Raw genomic sequence first — 20333 nt, 5'->3', positions numbered from 1 at the left:
ACCCTGAGAGAAACAATGCCAAGGGAGGTATGAAGTGAAACTGAAAAGACTGAGCAACACACCGGGCAGGTTGTTGATGTAGCCTCCATCCATCAGCAGGTGTCCATCTTTGGGGTCGCAGAGAGGAGGCAGATAGCCAGACAGAGACATGCTGGCACGAACATACCGCCACAGAGACCCTCAAACGGCAAAAAAAAAAGGAAACTCTTTCAAGTTGTATGCCTATTTAGCTCCATGTAGTTAATTGAAAGCAACCTGAACTGACACTAATTGAAGGGTCAGTTCACCAATGAGGGCAGAAATCTCAGAGGCAGATAAAACACAAAGTATCGACTACAGTGACCAGACAATGCTTTTGGACATTTGACACTTTAAGCAAACAAGAACAAAAGGACAACACTGTACTTACCATCAGTGTGTACTCTCATGGCAGAGGAGGTGATGTCAGTTGTAATATTGAAATACGGGATCCGAAGGTCCTGCATATCCAAACAGATAAATACATTAAGTTCACATGATGCATTTGCTTATCCTGCACCATTCTCCATCTTAAATGAGCCGACAGAGATGACAATGAATCAGTGTGTCTTCTCCTATAGATCTTTGGGAACTCACCTCAATCTGTTTGCTCTTGAAGACGTTGCTAATGCTGGAGTTGAAGGCAGCACCGGAGAACATGGAGGTGATCGGGTACGTCATATCCAGAACCTTCTTAAACACGGATGTCATTTCCTGCAGGAAAGACAGAGAAAATAAAAAGGTAAAATGGCTTCTAGTCTCCACACAAGAAGTTTTCATCATTACAAAAGCAGAATTGTGATTCATTTTTGTCTGTATTGTATATGAATGAATGAATGTATAATCAGGCTTTTCTTCCTCATAAAAAAGGCACCAGCATTTCAACAGAGCCAACTGTTCTGTCCTGACTTTGCTAAAGACAAACTTTGTGTTACAACAGTGGTTATTTTAGTCCGATACTCAGGAGCAGCCACACAGCCAGCTGCTTCTAGAGAGATGATTCAGAACCAAGGACAGAGCCAGAGGAGGAGGGGCTGGATACACTGTATGAAGACGACTAATACCACATGTTCAGCCTGCAGAGACTGAGCAGGTGTCTCAAATCAGCCGGCATAGAGGGTCACTGGGTCCATGTCCATGAGCGAAATGTGCAAAACCAAGCTCTGCAGTCAGCAGATGCTTAAAGTTCATGTTCAAGTAAATTCAACAGGGGAAACGTCACCTCTATAGTATCCCATCTAATAAATACTAGTATGGAAAAGGGACTTGAATCGGTCTTTTGATGATAAGTGGGATCAAATATTAACCGCCTACTTGATATGAAACCGATCAAAATCAACAGCTCCGTTTGTCTTTATTACAAGACTAGTGTCATTGCTGCATTGACTCTCACCATCGCCCATTCTTTGGCCCTCATCCTCATGCGGCTGTGGCTGCGGTCCTCGGCATACAGTGCCCCCATCAGGGAACCGATGGAGGTGCCACCAATGAGGTCCACTGGGATGCCGGCCTCGCAGAGAGCTCGCATTATCCCCACCTGGGAGCAGCCCCTGAACAGGAGGGTTGAGAAAGGAACATAGAAATCTGATCAAAAAGACAGATATACCCAGCAAGCAGAGAGAAAGCTTCATAATTATAGTCTGAGGCTCTGACAATTATAAAATCCATTAAGCCCAGAGGAGGCGTCATATTTCAAATGTTAGATTTAAAAAGTGTGTGTCTTAGATCACAGTGTATTATGACATGAGCTTTTAGAACAGCTGTTTGGTAAGACAGTGGGGAGGCATTACCTGGCCCCTCCTCCTCCCAGAATAAGAGCAATAGCATTGCCTGTAAGGACTCGAGCCAAGCGCGAGAAGTCTGAGTGACGGTCGGCTGGCTTCTCGAACACACGCTGATACAGCTCCAACTGAAAAACACAAATGGGTAAGGAGAGAGAGGAAGGAGCAAGATGGTGAGAGGATGGAGAATAATTCAACAGATAACCAAATGTGATGATGTTGAATACGAAAGAAAAGAAAACTAAATGAGAGGTTAAGAAGCAGCCAGAATGGGACAAACAAATGTGTTTTGATCTGCAGATGAGAAATGAGAGAAAATCAACTACATCCTACCAGCTTGGGCAGGCGCCTCCTAGAGAAGACCCTTCGGGGACAGGAGAGGTGGAGGTGTCTGGAGATCCAGCTTCGCATGTTGAGCCAGTCCACGGTTCCTTTGGGCGGGGGGCCGTCTTCTCTGTGCAGAAGCACCAGCTGCTTCTGGGCCCGCACTGCACTTCCTTCCAACATACGCTCCAGCTAGAGGGAAGACAGCGAGCACAGATGTTTCAGAACATTTTATTCACATCACTTACTTCAAAGTGGCTCCTGCGTAGCGCTTGAACAGAATTTTGAATGCTAGCCCAGAAATAAAAGTGCAAACTCGTGACTTTAAGTGACGTTTCCAGGTATGCGATTGCAATTTCATATTTGTGTTTGAGAAAAATTTCAGGTGTGTTTTAAAGGGACAAATCAAGGATACATTTCAGTACATCTCTTATTTTTAAATATACTATATGAGGAGCTACACTTTCATTTTGGGTAGCAGGAAGGGCAGAACAGAATGGGAGACTATTTGAGAGGTTTATTTTTTTTTATGTATTTCATTCACATTTTCTTAAGTGCAATGTCCCAACTGAGGCCTTTTTATAATATCTTAAAAGAAAGGCTAAATAGTCTGAGAGGAAGGTCAGATCGCTTACTCATTCAACAGGCCCACTGCTAAAAGGTTTAGTGTATGCGCAAGGTGAGAGGATGTGTGTGTGTGTGTGTGTGTGTGTGTGTGTGTGTGTGTGTGTGTGTGTGTGTGTGTGTGTGTGTGTGTGTGTGTGTGTGTGTGTGTGTCCTGAAAGATAAGACCCAGAGCTATGACTCATTCTGAGCAAATATTGATTCATCTTTCCATTTCTCCCACCATCTCCTGTTAAACAGGGACACATTCCTTACTTTTCTCTGTGCCCATTTTTATCTTGGAAGGCAATTACCTCCCCTTAATTACCGTAGCTGGACGGCACTTCCTTTCTCTCCTTCACAACATCCATCCACCCTTTGCTCATTTCGCCAATATGCCCAATGGTCAGATACATGCCTTTGAAAGTTGTTTAACCCCTGGATATAAGCATAAATCAAGAGCATAATAATCAGCAAAATCCTAAAAAAAGTCTAGTCAGCTGTAACACAGATCATTAACCCGTCAATTTCCAGTTCAAGATAACAAAACCCACCTAGTTTATTCTGTTTAAGAGTAATTAAAGGATGAGTCTAGTGTTGTTTTTAAAGCCAACAAATCCATGAAAAGACCAAAACCAACAATGAATCCTATCCTTATCCTACAAGCAATTCTCGTCTGTGTATCCCAAGCCTGATTTAGTAAATTCCTCACTTACAATGAACATGGGTATTGTAGTTTAATTTGAGTCAGTCCCACATACTGTCCTACTGCTCACCAAATCCGCCACTGAAAATAGTCCAGAACAGATACGATAATAACTTCTTTTTGACACAAACAGTTGGGAACTAGTTTTTAACCAATTAAAGATGTCACCTTGGACTTCTGAACCTTGTGATGGGCATTTTTCACTATTTCTTTACGCTTTACAGAACAATCTAATGATCAGACTAATGTTAAGCAACGCTACGCCCATCAAACAAAAACTAAATTCCTAAACCCAGACCTGCTTTTGCTCACCTCCCCAACGGCAGGGTCCTGCTCTCCTAGTCCCACAATAATGATGCAGTCAGCCTGACGAATGCACCGCTGCGTCCACGGGGTCAGTGTGGAGTCCGTCTGGTAAAGAACTATGCGATGGAGGTCTTCTTGTTGGCCCAGCCAGCTGGACAGACGATACTCGTGGACACTGAAGAGGATAGGAGTCCATTAATGACGGACACTGCTGCCTAGCTGGCAGCACAAGGTAGATCCATTTTGTGCCAATAAAACATACTTAAACTGAATTTAATGAGGGAGTCAAGTACATCTTTTAAACAAAAAAAGAATGAAATATGCCAATAAATAGTATGAGTAGTAGTATGAGTATTTGGGGGGTGCTGAAGAGAACCAGCCACCAGACATACCTGTCTAGTGCTGCAGCTCCCAGTCGCTGTTTGATGACTTCACTGGTGAGCAGAAGAGTCGGACCTGTGTGTGAAAGATCACAGCAGGTACAGTCAATGAGTCCGGTCAGTCCGTAAGTGGTCCACCACTTAGAGGGTCACATGCTGTCACTCATGGTCCTGATTCCTTAGTTCAATATGAACTGACCCTGGTTATCTTTGGGCCCGCCCTCTACAGCTAGAGCGTACCTTTAATACAAGATGACCAGACACATTTTGAGCTCCTGTAGTTCTTACCTATCGCAATGAGTGCATGCTGCAGCTCCAGGGTGAAGGCCATGAGAGGCACATCTTCTGATACAGGCAGGACTGTCACCGTGGAGAGGTTGGAGGCCTGGTTCCCTGCATCCCACTTACTGCCGGTAAAGCTGCGAGCTGGGGACACGCATGCATACTAGTAAAGCTCTCTTTCATCAGCGAGTTGGGATTGACACAAGTGCGCATGTAGATCCACTAACTTGTCAGAGGCCCATTGACCTGCTGGAGGATCTTCTGTCCCAGTAAGTGGATCAACCTGGTGACAACCTGAAACGCACATTTCATCATCAGACTGTCAGCTGCATTTTCCTCACCATGGATTTAGCAATGCTTAAAAAAAAATGTATTTGAATTTGAAAAATTTAATATTTTAACAATTGAGGTAGACCCTACCTGTGGGAACTTTCTCTTGATGGAGCTGAGAGCTCCGTCTGGTAACTTGGCCAGCTCAGAGTCTCGTACAGCGTGCACTGTGGTGGCTCTGTTCTGATGGGTCAGGGTCTCCACCTGCAGGACATCAGGACAGTCTCATCGTTTACTCAAAAAAGGTCCATCATGAGTAGAAATAAACCTTGTTTGTATTAAAATGTGTATATGTAAGTTTGTATGTTAGTCTATGTTCATTTCACGAGTTTCAGATTAAAAATAAATAAAGTATATAAACGCTATAAATAAGATCCAGAGTTGACGTCAACACAGCAGTGCTAAATATGTCTCAGAATGTTAGCCACCTTCAGAACAATCTCATTCCCACCATCGCAGGAGCTGTGAACAGCAAGTAACAGTAACCATCTCCTCCATCATCCCAGGTATTATTATTAGAAGCATCGTGGCAGAGAGCAGCCACACCAGCCAATCGGAAAGTGGGTGGACAAGTGCAACAATGTGACTTTGCTTGACGTAGTTTATTTATTCAACAGTGCGTAGGATCAACACTAAATGTTTGCGTACATTGAATGGAAGAAATGCACAAACACCAAAAAATATTTCTGATTCTGATTTACAAAACCTTTGATTCTTGCATCGGACAGCTGTCTACAGTTTGCTGCATCTGTCACTATAAACCATAAATGAATAAATAAAGTTGTGTTCACTGCAGCGATTTTACACAAACACTTACGACAGATTTGGTGATATACGCACAGCATTAGAAGATTATTGAAAACTACTGCAAACTCTAGTTTAAATGTGTTTGAAGGCCCCAAAAATAGCCAGATTGTTTATTTCATGATGTCTGCTGAATAAATTAATAGACCTGCATGTAAACTATAACGTACAGTATGATATGGATAATAAAGATTCAGTATTTTTTGTTTAAAATCCATTTCAGCTGGCTTGCAGCAAGTGTTTAGTGTTTTTCTCCCTAAATATTCCTTAGATGTACTTGGTTGAGTTTATTTTTATTTGCAGAGAGCGAGAGCGAGAGAGAGAGCGACTAACGCTCGTGTTTCTGAAGAACATACTGAGTGAATATGTTCTGTGAGGATTAACTACTGCTAATGACAAACAGTTTTCCTGATGCATATTTAAATCTGCATGTTTTTGATCTACTATGTTTCTGGAGAAAAACACAGAAGTGTTCCTCTGGATTTGCAGTCATTAATATTTATGAAGACACTAAAGGGAAAAACAGATATTTATAGTTTTACAACTACTAGCCACCATCTGTCTTCTCCCTCACATCACGGTCCTTACCACTCCAATCAGGTCTCCTCGTCCGTACTCTGCTATGAGCTCCTTCTTCCCATCTTCCTTCAGGATGACAGAGCGCAGTCGACCACTCAGCACTATGAAAGTACTGTCTGATTTCTCTCCTTGCCTGAAAAATAGACAACTTCAATTCACTGCAAAACATGCATGTGAACCAAAGCCTTCACTTTTGACTCGTTTAGAATTGATCTAAAATGTCTATTTTCCCCAAGATGTAGACTGTTAAGAGTGGCGTACCTGTAGACCGCCCGGCCAGCTTCCACAGCCATCCAGTCGAGAGCGAAGTCTATCTGTCTGACAAAGGAGGACATCCTTCTCACGACGGTGTGAGCGACGTTCAGCACAACGTTTGGCTCCACGCGCATTATCCTGAGGAGTGCACAAAAACAACAGACCATCGGCATTGCTTTTGTAAACATTTTACTTGGTGTAAGTGTGTTTCTTTTTAGTCTAAGCTTTGTTGTGCAGTGTAAACACAGAAACTTACAAAATAGTTTCCAGTATTCTGCGAGAAAACGGGTTAAACTCAAACTGCATTGACTGGTGAGCAAATTTACCCACTTCTTCCTCTAAAAATGTATACCTTCATATCACACATTTGAATGTATTTTATTCCCGATTCATTTATTAAACTAGCTCTTTATTAAAATGAACAAGTGGAAAACAAAGAACACATTTTGTTCGTCGATACTGCACTTTCCCTGCACCCTTTAGATGGCCCAAACATACAGAATATTATCTAAATGTTTAGGTTTTAGATATGGTCTGATTATTATTAATTTTCAGAATTAAAAAAAAAAGGCATACAATTATGGTTTTACAAGTTATACACTCACACTTCACTATCAATAGCTACTGCTCTCTGCCTTTGATATGCTAGACTACATATCTTGAGAAAACATTTCAGCTTGGACAGGTGTGTGCAGATGTGTCCGGGTGACTGACTCGTAGAAGTGGGTTTTGGAAATTGAGAGGAAGCTGCAGTCTCGCTGGGCTCGAACAGTGAATATGAGGGGCTCTCCGGTCAGGACGGCAAGCTGACCGACGAGCTCTCCGGGGTGCGTCACAAACAGACGCGTCTCTTCTTCGCGGTCAATCATCCGCTGGTAAACATGGAGGAGGCCAGAGATCACAAACTGGATGCTCACCTCCTAAAGCACCAAGAGGAGAGAAGAGCACAGTTTGACACATTAAAAAGGAACAAGGATCGGCAAATGCATCTACACCCTCCATTAATAAAGAAGAGACAAGGGTAAAAAAAAACAAGCTTAAATTAAATGAATCTTAGGTATAAGATATAACTGCTTTTTAAGTTGTTGTTGTTCTAACCTGGTCTCCCTGACGAGCCACCACAGAACCAGCTTTGACTTGATGGAGGGTCACTCTTCCATCAAGTAGACTGGGGTCCTGCAACAGAAAAAAAAAAAAAACTAAGTTTGACCAAAAAAACATTGTCACATTGGACAATATGCATGCAAAATGAGTAGTAGCCGTACTCTGACAAAAATATGTAACCCTGAAAATATCTATCCCAGTTAATTTTCTGTGGTCAACCCGTCACCTGCAGCTGGATGATTCCCAGCAGGTCCTTCTTAGCAGCCTGGAGGATTGTGCAGCTCTTACTGAGGTAGATGGCATCAGAGTGCCCCCCACTGTCTGTGTAGTGAAACACTTCGGAGGGTGTGGGCTGCATTGTCACACTCTTCTTCAAACTGGACTACAAAGACAGACGTAAGAGAGTGACGTACGAGGATGAACAGGACGCAGTGGATGCTGGGATATGGTTTTAAAATCTACACGGTCAAACTGTGATTCACTGTAAAAGAGGCGACATGGCGGGAGAGTCTTACTTTGGGAGTGACGGGACTGGGTGGAGCCTCGTCTATAGTGACTCGAGCTCGTTCACAAGCCATGTTCAGGTCATTACCTGCAACTCAGGACAAAAGGAGGATGGTTATGATTTTATGTATGTTGGCATCTGTGTGCGTGTCCTTCCTTTCAGATCAGCGAGTAGTAATTAGTACAGACGTATGACCGCTTATGTCCAAGTCAGTGACCCACCTGCGCAGTCGGTGGGCATCGAGGTGGATCGCAGCTTCCTGTAGCTGTTTGAAGGACTGTCCTTTACACCATCTGCTTATTGTACAGTGCCAGCACAGGATCAGTCTTGATACAACACAAAGCACCTTTTCAAATGTGTGTCTAGTGTCTAGAATGGTTTGTGTGACCTGTCTCCGCGGAGCTCTCCGTGGCCCCAGTGGGTAACTCGTCCTGGAAGTACAAGCGCCGAGTGGTCTTCACAGAGGTCGCATCTCCCATCACTCCGTTGATGTTGGACAAGGGCACCGCCCGACTCTCCTGTCAACGAAACAAATAATAACAGTCCACATTTCAGTTAGTCACGACTACAGTAACATTTTCAATAACCATGAAAGGGAAAATAACACATTATAATGATACATCTAAAAAAAATGCATTAAACCTTTTTTAAAAACTTCAGGAATTGGCAAAGTGAACACCCTTCCACATATTTCCTCCCAGAAATGATTTAAGTAGTATTTTGGGTTTATCATCATAAAGTCTGAGGCAAGCCAGGTTGACACATCACTCCCTGTTTTCTGTGGAGGGGTTGTAATCATTGGGACTCATTTTCACTCAGCTTTATGAAGGACCAAGTTTTGATTCTATGCTTAATGTTGTGTGAAATTAACTTGTGTTACAGAGTGTGTATGTGCCCGCCAGTGCTTGTTTAAGTACAAATTCATACACATTGGTGTTTAGGAATTCAATACATACGTACATGTGTGTGTACAAATATGTGTGTACTAATTAATTTTCCTCCTACCGGATTGAAGAGCTCAGTTGTTAGGCCCAGATAGTCATGCAACGCCAAGAAAGTGACTCTTTGGAGGCGCACCATGATAATCTGTAACACACACACACACACACACACACACACACACACACACACACACACACACACACACACACACACACACACACACACACACACACACACACACACACACACACACACACACACACACACACACACACACACACCAGATTGTAATTACATTCAAAAATGTGATCAGGTTTTATTTTATGATGTGTTCCAGTAACAGGAACTTGTCTCACAGGAAAAACAAACACGACACACTGTACATTTATTGTTAAACAATCCGTTACCTGAATGACGCGAACAAGTGTCTCTGGATATTTCTTAAACACAGACTCAAAGGCCGACGCAGGTAACCGCAAGATGGTCGCACGAGTTGCAGCCCGTGCGCATACAGTCTTATATGACGCTGGATAACCCTGGAAAAGACGGCACAGAACAGTAAGAAAAGAAACGCGTGGAGACAAAAGGGGGCAGTCACTAGAGCCTCACATACATACTTGATTGCAGTGTTGATAGCCACCTAACTAGAACCGTCCGTGGAATAATGACTTGGACTAATTGTTTAGGTCTCTATTCTATTATATGAACTTTGTACTTGCAGCATTTAAACCTGTAATCGTTCAAGTAAACTTAGTATGATTTGTATCAATAATTTCTTTGATTAGTGATAACATTTTCTATGTTGTTCCAAGCTTTGAATTCTTGATTTTTAAGTGTTTGTACTAAACACTAACCGATTAATTTAATCCAACCTGACCAATCGCATTACGAGCGTCTTTTTCCAGAATTTTCATTTAACTTAATGAAGGTGACTGATCAAATACGACCATCATAAAAAAAACCTGAAAAGATGCAAGTTTGAGTAAAGAGGTTTCATCTAAATGGAGGAACAAAAAGGACGACGACAACATAGGAAATAGAAACAGAACATGCCACTAAAAAAAAATACCTAAATAAAGTACTTGACACAGGAATATAAGGTGTAATGGATAAACTAATTCAGTTGAACAGGAAGTACACCTCTAAACAAGATAAGCACAAGTGGAAACATGAACGGCGGAGAGGCGACAGAGAACTGAGACACAAATAAATCAGAGGGTGAAAGAAGCAGACTCACAGTGATGAAGTCCAGAATACTGAGCAAGCTGTGGACGCTGTCTCCTGGGAGCACGTCCTTCACCACTGGTTCAGTACCATCCTAAAAACAGGAGAACAAAAACACAAGTCATGACACCAACATCACAGTCTTTATTGCGTGGCTAAGAGGAGAGCAGGGCCATCCTTCAATCAGAGGATCGGCGGTTCGGCTCCGTCTAGTCTCATGTCAATGTGTCCTAGAGCGAGACACTTAACCCCAAATGTCTCCCGTAGCTGTGCCCACGGTGTGTAGATAGATACTGAATTGTCGCTTTGGATAAAAGCGTCTGCTAAATGACTGTAATGTGATGTAATCAAGCTTTACTGGAGGAAAGTAGCAGCAAAAAAACACATTTGAATAAAATACAAAAAGGGTGTGGAGAGCAATACTTTTTCTTCTGCTTGTTAAGCCTTAAGCAGCAGACTGCACATAGATAAATGCTGCATTACTGCCCTCTGGTGTTCATATGTTTTCATGGGTATTGTGAGGTTGAGGAGGAAATTGAAACAGTCATAACACATTGTGAAGTGTGCCCTTGCTTTATCCTTCATCAAGACAACATGTCACATGTGTTAATGACCAGAGGCACCATGGTGGATGACCTGTCCCCGTTCTAGTGTGTAAATGTAACATGATATCCACATACGTTCTCGCGGATGTAGAGCTCGAGTCGTCCATCCTGGACCACAAATATGCTGTCGTCATCGTCTCCTGGCCTGAAAAGACTTTCGCCCTCCTGCAGTTCGATAAACACCATGTGGCGACACAGCTCTAGGAACAGGGGCTTCTCAAAATGGCCCAAGACTCTACAACAAGTTGCAGAACAAACACGCATTATGGAAAACTGATGGGAGAACGGGAGAGGCGGAATCTGTAGGAAAAAAAATAAACGTATATTGGTCAACCTGACATTCTTCAGCATATAGAGGACCTCGGAGGGCATGTTTGAGCTCTGCACATCAAACTCTGTCAGGTCAGCCTCCAGCAGGGAGGGAGGAGGTTCCTTAGGCTGCAGGGTGGGAGGATCTTTACGGATCCTCAGGATTCTGATGACAGGAACAACAACTAAATATTTAACAGATTCAGGGCTCCCAGTCATATTTATCTATGGATAATTTTCAAAGTCGAGGCCATTGTCAGCCATGATCAAGCTGGTATGAAATGGCAATGCTAGCAAAGTTAAATAGCCAGTATTTAGCCGGTGGTTGACTCCCGTTCATTGTTTCGACCCACAGCTTCCAATTAATTATTATCCAACTCCCTCAACAACGCCCACATTTGAAACACTTGCTCCTAGCTAGAGTTGAATCACAAGCCTGAAACCTCTGCAGGCAAAACAAGCTAGAAGGCAACTGAACCAAACATGCTAACAAATTTAACATGACAGCTCAAAACAAGTTGGGAAGAAAACAACGTCATGGAATGTCATCCAACCGGCACGCATTCCCATTTGAAGTGACTGGAGGTGCGCTCACAGCGTTAACGCAACATAACAACAACAACTACTCTGGTTCATAAACTACCATCTGAACGTTCTCGTGATCCTGAACATAACTCGGCTCTTTCAGATGGAAATGTTATCGGTTTTGGGAAGCTCTGATAGATAGCATCGAAGTTCATTCTCAGCTAAAGGAAAATAGAAGAATATTTAAATAATTTTCCAGGACTAGAGTTACTTTTTCCTTTCATTTTCCAAGTGTTTTCAAGGAGTGGAAAATTGGTCAACTGTTTTTCAGGATTTCCAGGACACATTCCAGGACTGGAATTCCATTAATGAGGCTAAAACAAATCTGAAGAACTGTTTCAAGGTTTCACTTGCACTCAGAAAATTAAATATATATATATATATATATATATATATATATATATATATATATATATATATATATATATATATATATATATATATAAATGGAGCATACTTGCGAGCTATGCTGAGAACTTTGGTTCTTTTGCGTATGCGCTGCGGTTGCTTCGTTACTGAGGCGGAGGTGGGAGAAGGAACCGATGACAGCGTCTGGACCTTAGAAAGACAAACGCATGCAAGACTTTAATCTTGCAGTTTGTTCACTGCAGACAGAAACATGTTTTTCATATTCATATGACACAAGTGTAGACCTAATAAATAGAGAGAACAAAAAAGAAGGAAGCTCTTGAATAAATGTAGGGAGCTAATATTGAGGACCTGCATTCATTACTAAGCTAAATGCAGAAGTCATTTTCTGTTTCTTTGGATCAGAGTGCTTTACGATGATAAGCTACTGGAGCTTTAGCATTTATATTGCCAGTGGAGTAGGTTTCATGCAGTAGTGCAACAAGATGGGAACACTCAAAAGGAGAACATTTAGTTTCATGCAGGGAAAGTGTAGAAATAAGAAATTCGCACAGTATAATTTATGCCCGAAATACGAATAAAAAGCCTATTTACACGATTTATAATACTGAGATGAGTCGACCCCACTGTAAATATTAGTGTATGAGACAAATGGAAATGGAGAAAACCTTTCGCATTATCTTCCTTCCATAGAAGAGCACTTTATCTCGTTTTCGGAAGCGATACTGAGGTACGCCAGGCTGTTTTCCACCTTAAAAATAAAAAAAAAAAAACAGAACGCAGATAAAGCCATGTTAAGACCACATTCTGAAGAAAACTGTAAAGACAATATGGACAATTCTGAAGAGTCTTATCATTAGAAGCAGACAACATTTCTAAAATGTGGACTATTGCATTATAATAAGTATGAAGTTCAAGAGGAGGTCGGATGACTCACGAGCAAGCTTGAATCTCCTGTAGAGGAAAAGCACCACGATCCCAATCAGGGAGACGGCGACTGCAGCTCCAATCAGCACACCTGTGAGCTAGAAGACAGACGAGAGCGTGGTAGCAACAGTGCAGACACATGAGAAGGCAGCGTAGTGTCCCACAGAATAAGATATTCCATCTGCTGTTTCAGTAACAGTATCTGTCAAAGTGCAACGCAGGTTTTGAGTACGTAGTGCAATTCATACTGGATGTATGCACTGTGTTATTTTGTATTGTTTTAGCAGCAGACACTGTATGTTTCCAAGACAAATGTCCTGCAGGACAATAAAGTCTATCGTATCTTATCTTACATGCTTTATGCAGGAAGCGTTGCCAGATTTGACTGAATAATTTGGAATATTTAAAAAAAAAAAATCGGTGGAAACATTACAAAAAAAAAAACAATCCAGATTATCACAACACACCCAAAACTATTATTGAGTGCCCAATAAAATAACAAGCATCCCAATCTGGCAGCACTGTGCGCTCTGCTGGCTCGTTGAACACATAGGCTGTCACAATGAATGGTTATTTCATACCATGCTGGTCTGCATCCTTTCCTCCACAAACTGTTGCAGGCGTGCGCTGATTTCATTTTTGCCGTTCACCAGCAGCTAGAAACACAAGTAAGATTAGCACAATTTATCAACCCCCCCCCCCCCCCCCCCCAAAAAAAACTGTGATTATTGCTCAAATAGTGGCGCTTACTGCACTCGCGCTCGCCAATCTGCAGAATTCTCCATCATCCTCTCGTTGGCAGTTCATCCTGCAATCAAAAACGGGATCTGCCTTAATGTTTGGTGCATAACAAGAAGCATAGTAGAGAAAACACAAGCAAGTAAGTTAATGAAACAGGCAAGAAGCATTGATAAAATACGAAAAAAACAAACATTGACAATAAAAAATAGACGCTAATTTACATAACGCCTGCAAACCAAACACATCTAGGGTGACATGTGGGCGTGATCGCACATACATTCATGGTGTGAGCAGGTTATCTTTCATGGAAAGCTCACAAATTGCTCGGGAGGGAAACTAATGTAACTAAAGAGGAACATGGACGTAAGAAACAGCTGCATGTTCCCCTCCACCAGCCGCGCTCATCATTTCTCTTCGTGTCTTCATTTAAATACGACTTCATGACATTATCAGGAAGCTACACGATGAGCTGCTACGGTTAGCCTGGGACAATTCAACTGGCGGCTGTCGTTGATTTCGAGTGATTGCGGTCTCGGCTGTTGTTTCCATCCTAGCTGTAGCTTGACGTTAGCTAAAACAACACTAGCTAGCAGCTGGCTGACTGAGGTAAACCCAGTCTTGCCAGTGGTTACAAACAACCAAAGTCAAACTCACGTCTAAGCGTCGTGACATTATCAGTGGACAGACAACACTGGACTTACTTTTCGAGCATTTCCGGCGTGCTGCGTCAAGCTGGTTACATTGTATGACAGACGATGGAGCAAAGTTAGCAGGTAGCTCAAAGTTTTCTGTATGCTGTATGTCACTTGCTTAGCCCCGCCCATCTTTATATAATTCCACCAATAGCGTGTTTGATATCCGCTGTTGTCTCGGTGCCCTGTCATGCTCTCGTCCAATCAGGAACGGAGCAGGCATTAGCGGTCTTCTCTAACGAGGTATCTTTACTACATAAAAACAGAAGGAGTAAGGATTGTATTAAATCAAATGGTGGAAAGTAGTTAAGTACATTTACTCAACTACTTTTCTAAAGTACAATGCTGAGGTGTTGTACTTTACTTGAGTATTCCCATTATATGCTACTTTATACTTCTTTTCTGCTACATTTAAGGTGCAAATATAGTATTGTTTTACCCCACTGCAATTATTCAGCTGCTGTAGCTGTTACTTTGTAGATTAAAAGTTTAAAAAGGTGCATAAGAAATATGATGCATGGTCTATATCACCTTGAACAATTTAAATGCTGCTTATATGTTAATTAATGCATCAGTAATATCTAACAATATTGGTTAAATGTAAGATTAAAAGCTTTTATTATTTTATTACTTGCTATTATGATATGTAATTTATTTCATTAGCTTCCAGGCAACATACTGTATTTTCCTGACGTTTACATGTACATTGTTTTCACATTAATGACATAATTGCAAACTCACCAAATATTCATACAACCAACATGAGACCTTTTCACATATAGTCTTTAATATATACCATGTCAACATATATATGTTTCTCTTCAACCTGTTCTTATTCGGTCAGATTAAATGTATGTCAAAGTTAAACACAACTGAGCCACTACTGAGATACATGAAGTCATTTAAACGCACAAAACGAATAAACAGGACGGACTGTGAATAATGATTAGGGTGATGGAAATTATTTCTCATTTTCATGAAGAGAAACAATGTTCCTTGTTAGTTTAAAATCCTACCATTAAAAGACACTTTAAAAGCAAAGAATAGCTTTGGAATCTGCCTTATCTACAGCCAACATGTGATGTTTAATCTAATGTTGCATCTGATTTAATATCAACATGTCATTAATAAATTGCAAACAACATCATGTATTTACTGAGACACAATATATGCATGCACAACAAGACATAACATAAATATTCTCTGGGATTTACAGTGCTTCCGTTACTCATACTAGGGTTAAATAAGAAATATACACAAGAACAACCAGGGTATGCAACAGTACATATATACAAATACAAATTGTAAGCAACTTTGAAGTAGCACTTGGCAAATTAAAACCCAATTGATGAAAACAACAATACTTTTTTACGAAAGCTAATTATTGAACATGCCACTGCAAACAATTTTCATTATCCAGACTCTCATTTTGACACAAATAAAACATAAATCATGTACAGATTTCAGACATTTTGTCACCTCTTTATTCTCACTTCCACTGCTTTATTTCAGATACTGAGCCACAGACTCGTAGGCAGCGAAGATCTCTGACTCCATTGGGCAGGTGCGACGAAACACTTCTTGTTCGTAGGCATTATCCAGGTAACGTGTCAGACCTTTCAGTTCTGTAGGGATGGAAAAATCACGGTACTTCTTGCACACCACCTGCGGGAAGACGGGTTTTAGGATTGTATTATTTGCAAAAAGACATCAGGAGAACTTAAAGTCCTGGAACAGCTCAATATGACTTAGAACTAATCTTTATCCAAGGGTGTAAATATGCCCACCTTGACAATATTGAGTTTGGGAAGCAAGTTGCAGTCTGCCAAGGTGAGGGTGTCACCATCCAGGTAGAGGCGTGAAGACACAGTGGCATTCGGGTTCTGGTCCAGTTCATGGGGGAGAGGAGTCTCTAGGTACATGTTCAGCTTAACCAGAGTTGACAGAAATTTTTTCTCTCGCTCTGAAAGAGTGTAAAAGGCTATTTTATCCTTCAGGTCTCCATCATGTGGTTATGTACAGAAATTACTGTAAATGTATTTTTGGAAATATCCAACTAATGTCCTCACGTTCATTTATTGCAGGATTAGGATTTTTTACATATCTTGAGAAATCTCGGAAGATGTCTTCTCCAGCACCGTTGGACTCTTTGTATCGACAGCACAACTTTGGAAACCTGCCATTGGTTGAATGAATGCGTGTCAGTGCAATAATGAATGAAATAGTTCATGTGTTTCAAGAAAAACACTTCACAGAACACATTCTACAGTCGACTCACTGTGGCGGTGCTAACTTTTCCTCCAGGAACTCCTCAATCTTGTTAGTGTCTCTTTTGACGTCATCGTTGTAGAGGAGGAACGGAGGCTGAGAGCCCGGAGCCAGAGCCTTCAGCACATGAGGTGCCCTGCAACGGAACAGCAAAACGACAAACAAGTTAAGCTCACCGAAGATGGTCAAATGACAAAAATGATTAAAGAGTACAGAAGGGACAATGAGCTCACTTTCATGAGTGGATTTCCTTTACACTTTCATCTAATTGACCTAAGATACATTTCCCAATTTGATCTTATTGTTTTATTCTTACTCTCTACATACTATTTGTACTATTATTGTTGTTATTATTGTTATTATTATTAGTTGTTGTAGTAGTAGTACAAGTAGTAGTAGTTCTTTTATTATTGTTGGTCAAACATTAAAACTACGTTTGGAAGAAATATAGCAAGAGTATGACAGATTTCTTTTTTTTAAATATGCAACTGAAAAACCAAGCCCAGTGTTGCCAACTCTCTTCCAGTTAAAGTAGCCGGCAGCTCAAAAATGTCACTAAATCTAGAGTGAATGTCACCAAGTCTGCAACACTGTCAGCCGGTCCCTTCAGACCTCCCGCCAAAGCCACTCCCGCAAAATTGTCATGATGAACGTTAACATGTGCCAGGTTAGTACTCACAGCTGCCAAGCTTGCAGCTTGTTGAAGATTCAGGTGACGCAAAATAAGGGCACTCTCAAAGTGCTAGCAGATTGGCAGGTAGCTAGACATGCTGTTCAACAGGCTTATCATAGTCCTGCCCCACCAGATCGCTTTCTCTTTTTTTTTGTTAGAGCATTTTATTTATTGATTGGTGTTGGGGTGTTAAGATAATATCAACAATCACATTTTATCTGAAACTGAATGGATGATGGACGATAGGTCCTGGTAGGTCTGATCTCTTTGGCCGGTTGGGGCATTTTTTGTGTGTAGTTTTTATGTTCCCTAGTGTGAGTGGGTGGGGTGTTCTCAAGGTATATGTCCATTTCATCCTAGAACTGAAAATCTCCCCAAAACTATCAATATTCTATATATGTTTGTCTGTCATATTATCATTGTAACCCTATTGTGAATATTGTACCCTTTTAAAACCATGTGAGTGACACAGGCTGCAGTCCGTCTGCAAATCCCGCACTTTGGACGGAGGAATGAAATATTGAAGTGCAGTAAAATGCTTGATACTCAAACATCGTTATTTTTTCCTTCCAATCGTAACACTTTTTCCTAATGGGAGCATTGTCTTGTGAGTTGTATGTCTCACATCAACTCTTTATGTGCAATTACCTTAAAATATAGTGGTTGTGAACAACAATATGAACACCTAAAAGAATATAATACAATGCAAATGCCATAAATGTAATTAGTGAGAAATGTTCAGACTACATTACAAAGGGAGTTGCTGTTTCTTGTTGTGTCTCATCACATTATATTGTGAGTTGTAAATAGCTGTCTCAAAAAGAAAACCGATACATTTTACTTGGGGGGAAAAAGAAAACAAAGATGTGTTCTCACCTCTTCATGTCCACAGTGGTGAGGGTGAAGTGGACTCCCTTCAGCCAAAGAATCATGAAGAGTCTCTGACTGAAGGGACAGTTCCCCACACTCCCACCATCCACACTGGCCTGACAGACAAAGAGACACAACATCATGAACACATGCGCTTCTCATTCCCTGCAAACAGATTGCAGGGAACAGATTAAACAACCCGGTATTCAGATAGTGTCTCTGCTGTATCATACATTTCCCACAGCCTGATGTTGTTGAGTCACAGGCATTTGTCATGGAGACACATTCTTTTTTGAAAGAGCAGAACACAGGTTTCCAAACTGGACAGGCCTCTTTTTAGTTTCTACTGTTCACCACAAGTATCCACTCTGATACTTTCCAGAGATAGATATACTGACATTAAACACTAAGGCAATTCATGAAAAACAATATTAAAGCAGACACATTTTGACCTAGAAATTGTCTTTTTTCACTTGTTTTTGTCTGTAGCTACTAGAGAAGCAGTGGGTTAAGATTAAAAAACTACAAACTTAGTTATATATGAATTTAAATAACTGCAGGGTTGCTGAAAGTGTGCTGTTAAAACAATATATAAATAACAAATGGATGTACTGCACCCCACACATCACAACTAGTTTAGGTCTTACCTTAACGAAGAGTTCAATCTTAGAGGCCTCATCCGTCGTTATTTCTCTCTGTTTCGTCGTCATAATGTCCACTTTAATCTATTGGATCCACAAAATGGTCCTGTATCAGTCCCTGTCGATGCAAAAACAAGTCAGTCATAAAAATAGAAAAAAATCTGTGACTCGGAATTTTACATTCCTGTATAATTAGGACTATTTTGCAAGCTCATTCTTTCTCACACACACACACACACACACACACACACGTATATCTTTCACAGTTTTAATGAAATCAGTGGTAAGATGTGTTACTGAAGCATAAGTATACTCACAGTCAGCACTGGATCCGAGAACACTGCTTAATCTGTACTGTTTTATTTTGTATTCCAGTATTTCACCTCTCCCTCTCTTCTCTTCTCTCCCCTCCCTTCTGTGTGTTTCTGTGTTTTGTTTGTCCTTCACCACACCTGTCATGCTCTCAGAGGCAGGCCACACCCCCTCTGGCCTTTCCAGTCAAACCTGCAGATCTGGATGTCTCCTCTCAGCCCGTCAGCCTTCCAGCATATTCTCTGGAAGAACTCTTCCACTTTCAATCTGTGACTGTCTCAGTCAGTCCACTTTGGTCCCCTGTTTGCTTTCTGTTACTTTCTCTCTACTATAACAAGTCAGTGGCTGCCATATCAGTGTTTCCTCCAAAAGACAAATGAGAATAAAGCCATAGAAGATGAGGCGTTGGATGGGGCTGAGTTCTGTGCTCTGTGCAGGCCAGTCACTTTCTTCCACACAAAACTGTGAAAAGAAAACATGTCTTAATGGACCTGGCTCTGTGCATGTGGGAATTGTCACGTTGAAACAGGAACAGGCCTTTCCATGAACTGTTAACACAAAATTGGAATTGTTTTATATTCAAAAATATATATTGTATCAAATGTTAAGATTTTTCTTAATTGGAACTAAAGATTTAACAATGAAAAGCAGTCCCAAAACAAAGGTACACAAAAGTATGTATCCACATACTTTGGGCAGTTTGTTATTGCGTCGGAAAGATATTGAGAAACTGACTCGTTTTAAAGTTTGTGGATGCTATCTCTAAAGTTCCACAAGAAAAGAGATTCACTTTCATGAAGTACAATACTTGTCTTTATCTTTCTCTATCTGAGTTATCAATAGTGTTTTCCTTTCATCCCGCAGCCTAGTTTTAGTTGTTGTTCCGCATTCATGACTGGCAGAAACTGCTCTCATGTAGCAGGTGTTCACTCATGTTTCAGTGATTGGAGAGAGGAGGCAGAAACACCCCTCAAGCAAGTTGACATAAAGCGAAACAATGTAGCAAGCTGAGAGGAGCGAGACAAAGCTCTCATAATAGAAAGAAACAGATCGGTGGAGGTATGTCATGTCATATATGTCATTACGTAGGCAAGGATGGACCAGAGAGGAAATCAAGAGGGCGTGATGGCATTCACCTATGACTCACAGATTGTACAAAGTCAATTAAAGTAATTTCCTATTTAGTACCACCATGTTA

General features: G+C 41.1%; 2 protein-coding genes across 4 annotated transcripts in view; both read right to left on the bottom strand.

The window, feature by feature from the left end:
* pnpla7a (patatin-like phospholipase domain containing 7a) overlaps nucleotides 1-14470 on the bottom strand; it is a 47327-nt gene extending 32857 nt beyond the window's left edge. For 2 of the 3 annotated variants that reach the window (XM_068705860.1, XM_068705862.1), the window contains exons 1-30: nucleotides 14381-14470; nucleotides 13689-13746; nucleotides 13520-13594; nucleotides 12949-13036; nucleotides 12680-12762; nucleotides 12100-12200; nucleotides 11083-11223; nucleotides 10824-10983; nucleotides 10157-10237; nucleotides 9327-9455; nucleotides 8983-9063; nucleotides 8366-8495; nucleotides 8199-8270; nucleotides 7988-8064; nucleotides 7699-7854; nucleotides 7467-7544; nucleotides 7083-7288; nucleotides 6375-6506; nucleotides 6123-6246; nucleotides 4821-4934; nucleotides 4628-4694; nucleotides 4407-4544; nucleotides 4131-4194; nucleotides 3745-3913; nucleotides 2133-2315; nucleotides 1809-1927; nucleotides 1412-1568; nucleotides 616-732; nucleotides 410-479; nucleotides 63-179 (exon numbers count right to left, since the gene is read on the bottom strand). In XM_068705860.1, coding sequence (XP_068561961.1) covers nucleotides 63-179; nucleotides 410-479; nucleotides 616-732; nucleotides 1412-1568; nucleotides 1809-1927; nucleotides 2133-2315; nucleotides 3745-3913; nucleotides 4131-4194; nucleotides 4407-4544; nucleotides 4628-4694; nucleotides 4821-4934; nucleotides 6123-6246; nucleotides 6375-6506; nucleotides 7083-7288; nucleotides 7467-7544; nucleotides 7699-7854; nucleotides 7988-8064; nucleotides 8199-8270; nucleotides 8366-8495; nucleotides 8983-9063; nucleotides 9327-9455; nucleotides 10157-10237; nucleotides 10824-10983; nucleotides 11083-11223; nucleotides 12100-12200; nucleotides 12680-12762; nucleotides 12949-13036; nucleotides 13520-13594; nucleotides 13689-13746; nucleotides 14381-14391 — 3298 coding nt within the window. In that variant the 5' untranslated portion in view covers nucleotides 14392-14470. Of the gene's footprint in view, nucleotides 1-62; nucleotides 180-409; nucleotides 480-615; nucleotides 733-1411; nucleotides 1569-1808; nucleotides 1928-2132; nucleotides 2316-3744; nucleotides 3914-4130; nucleotides 4195-4406; nucleotides 4545-4627; nucleotides 4695-4820; nucleotides 4935-6122; nucleotides 6247-6374; nucleotides 6507-7082; nucleotides 7289-7466; nucleotides 7545-7698; nucleotides 7855-7987; nucleotides 8065-8198; nucleotides 8271-8365; nucleotides 8496-8982; nucleotides 9064-9326; nucleotides 9456-10156; nucleotides 10238-10823; nucleotides 10984-11082; nucleotides 11224-12099; nucleotides 12201-12679; nucleotides 12763-12948; nucleotides 13037-13519; nucleotides 13595-13688; nucleotides 13770-14380 lie in introns of all 3 variants that reach the window. The other variant, XM_068705861.1, reaches the window with a different exon arrangement.
* A 666-nt stretch (nucleotides 14471-15136) lies between these two features.
* clic3 (chloride intracellular channel 3) lies at nucleotides 15137-19225 on the bottom strand. Its single transcript, XM_068705492.1, has 7 exons — nucleotides 19141-19225; nucleotides 18830-18941; nucleotides 18189-18298; nucleotides 16650-16775; nucleotides 16441-16547; nucleotides 16159-16334; nucleotides 15137-16036 (listed from the first exon to the last, which is right to left on the bottom strand). The coding sequence occupies exons 2-7, from the start codon at nucleotides 18890-18892 to the stop codon at nucleotides 15875-15877; spliced, it is 744 nt and encodes a 247-aa protein (XP_068561593.1). The 5' UTR covers nucleotides 18893-18941; nucleotides 19141-19225; the 3' UTR covers nucleotides 15137-15874.
* Nucleotides 19226-20333: the final 1108 nt, after the last annotated feature.

Source organism: Cebidichthys violaceus, unplaced genomic scaffold, assembly GCF_023349555.1.
Source record: "Cebidichthys violaceus isolate CVI_PGR_0920_01 unplaced genomic scaffold, fCebVio1.0.p SCAF_12, whole genome shotgun sequence".
Classification (NCBI taxonomy): domain Eukaryota; kingdom Metazoa; phylum Chordata; class Actinopteri; order Perciformes; family Stichaeidae; genus Cebidichthys; species Cebidichthys violaceus.
This window is presented reverse-complemented; position numbering and strand designations above follow the sequence as displayed.

What these genes read in the sequence shown, in the direction of transcription:
- clic3 (XM_068705492.1), bottom strand. Translation starts at nt 18,892, where the DNA reads ATGACGACGAAACAGAGAGAAATAACGACGGATGAGGCCTCTAAGATT. An exon ending in ACCACTGTGGACATGAAGAG is followed by an intron (nt 16,776 to 18,188) that starts GTGAGAACACAT and finishes GTTCCGTTGCAG; the next exon opens with GGCACCTCATGTGCTGAAGG. An exon ending in GAAAAGTTAGCACCGCCACA is followed by an intron (nt 16,548 to 16,649) that starts GTGAGTCGACTG and finishes AACCAATGGCAG; the next exon opens with GTTTCCAAAGTTGTGCTGTC.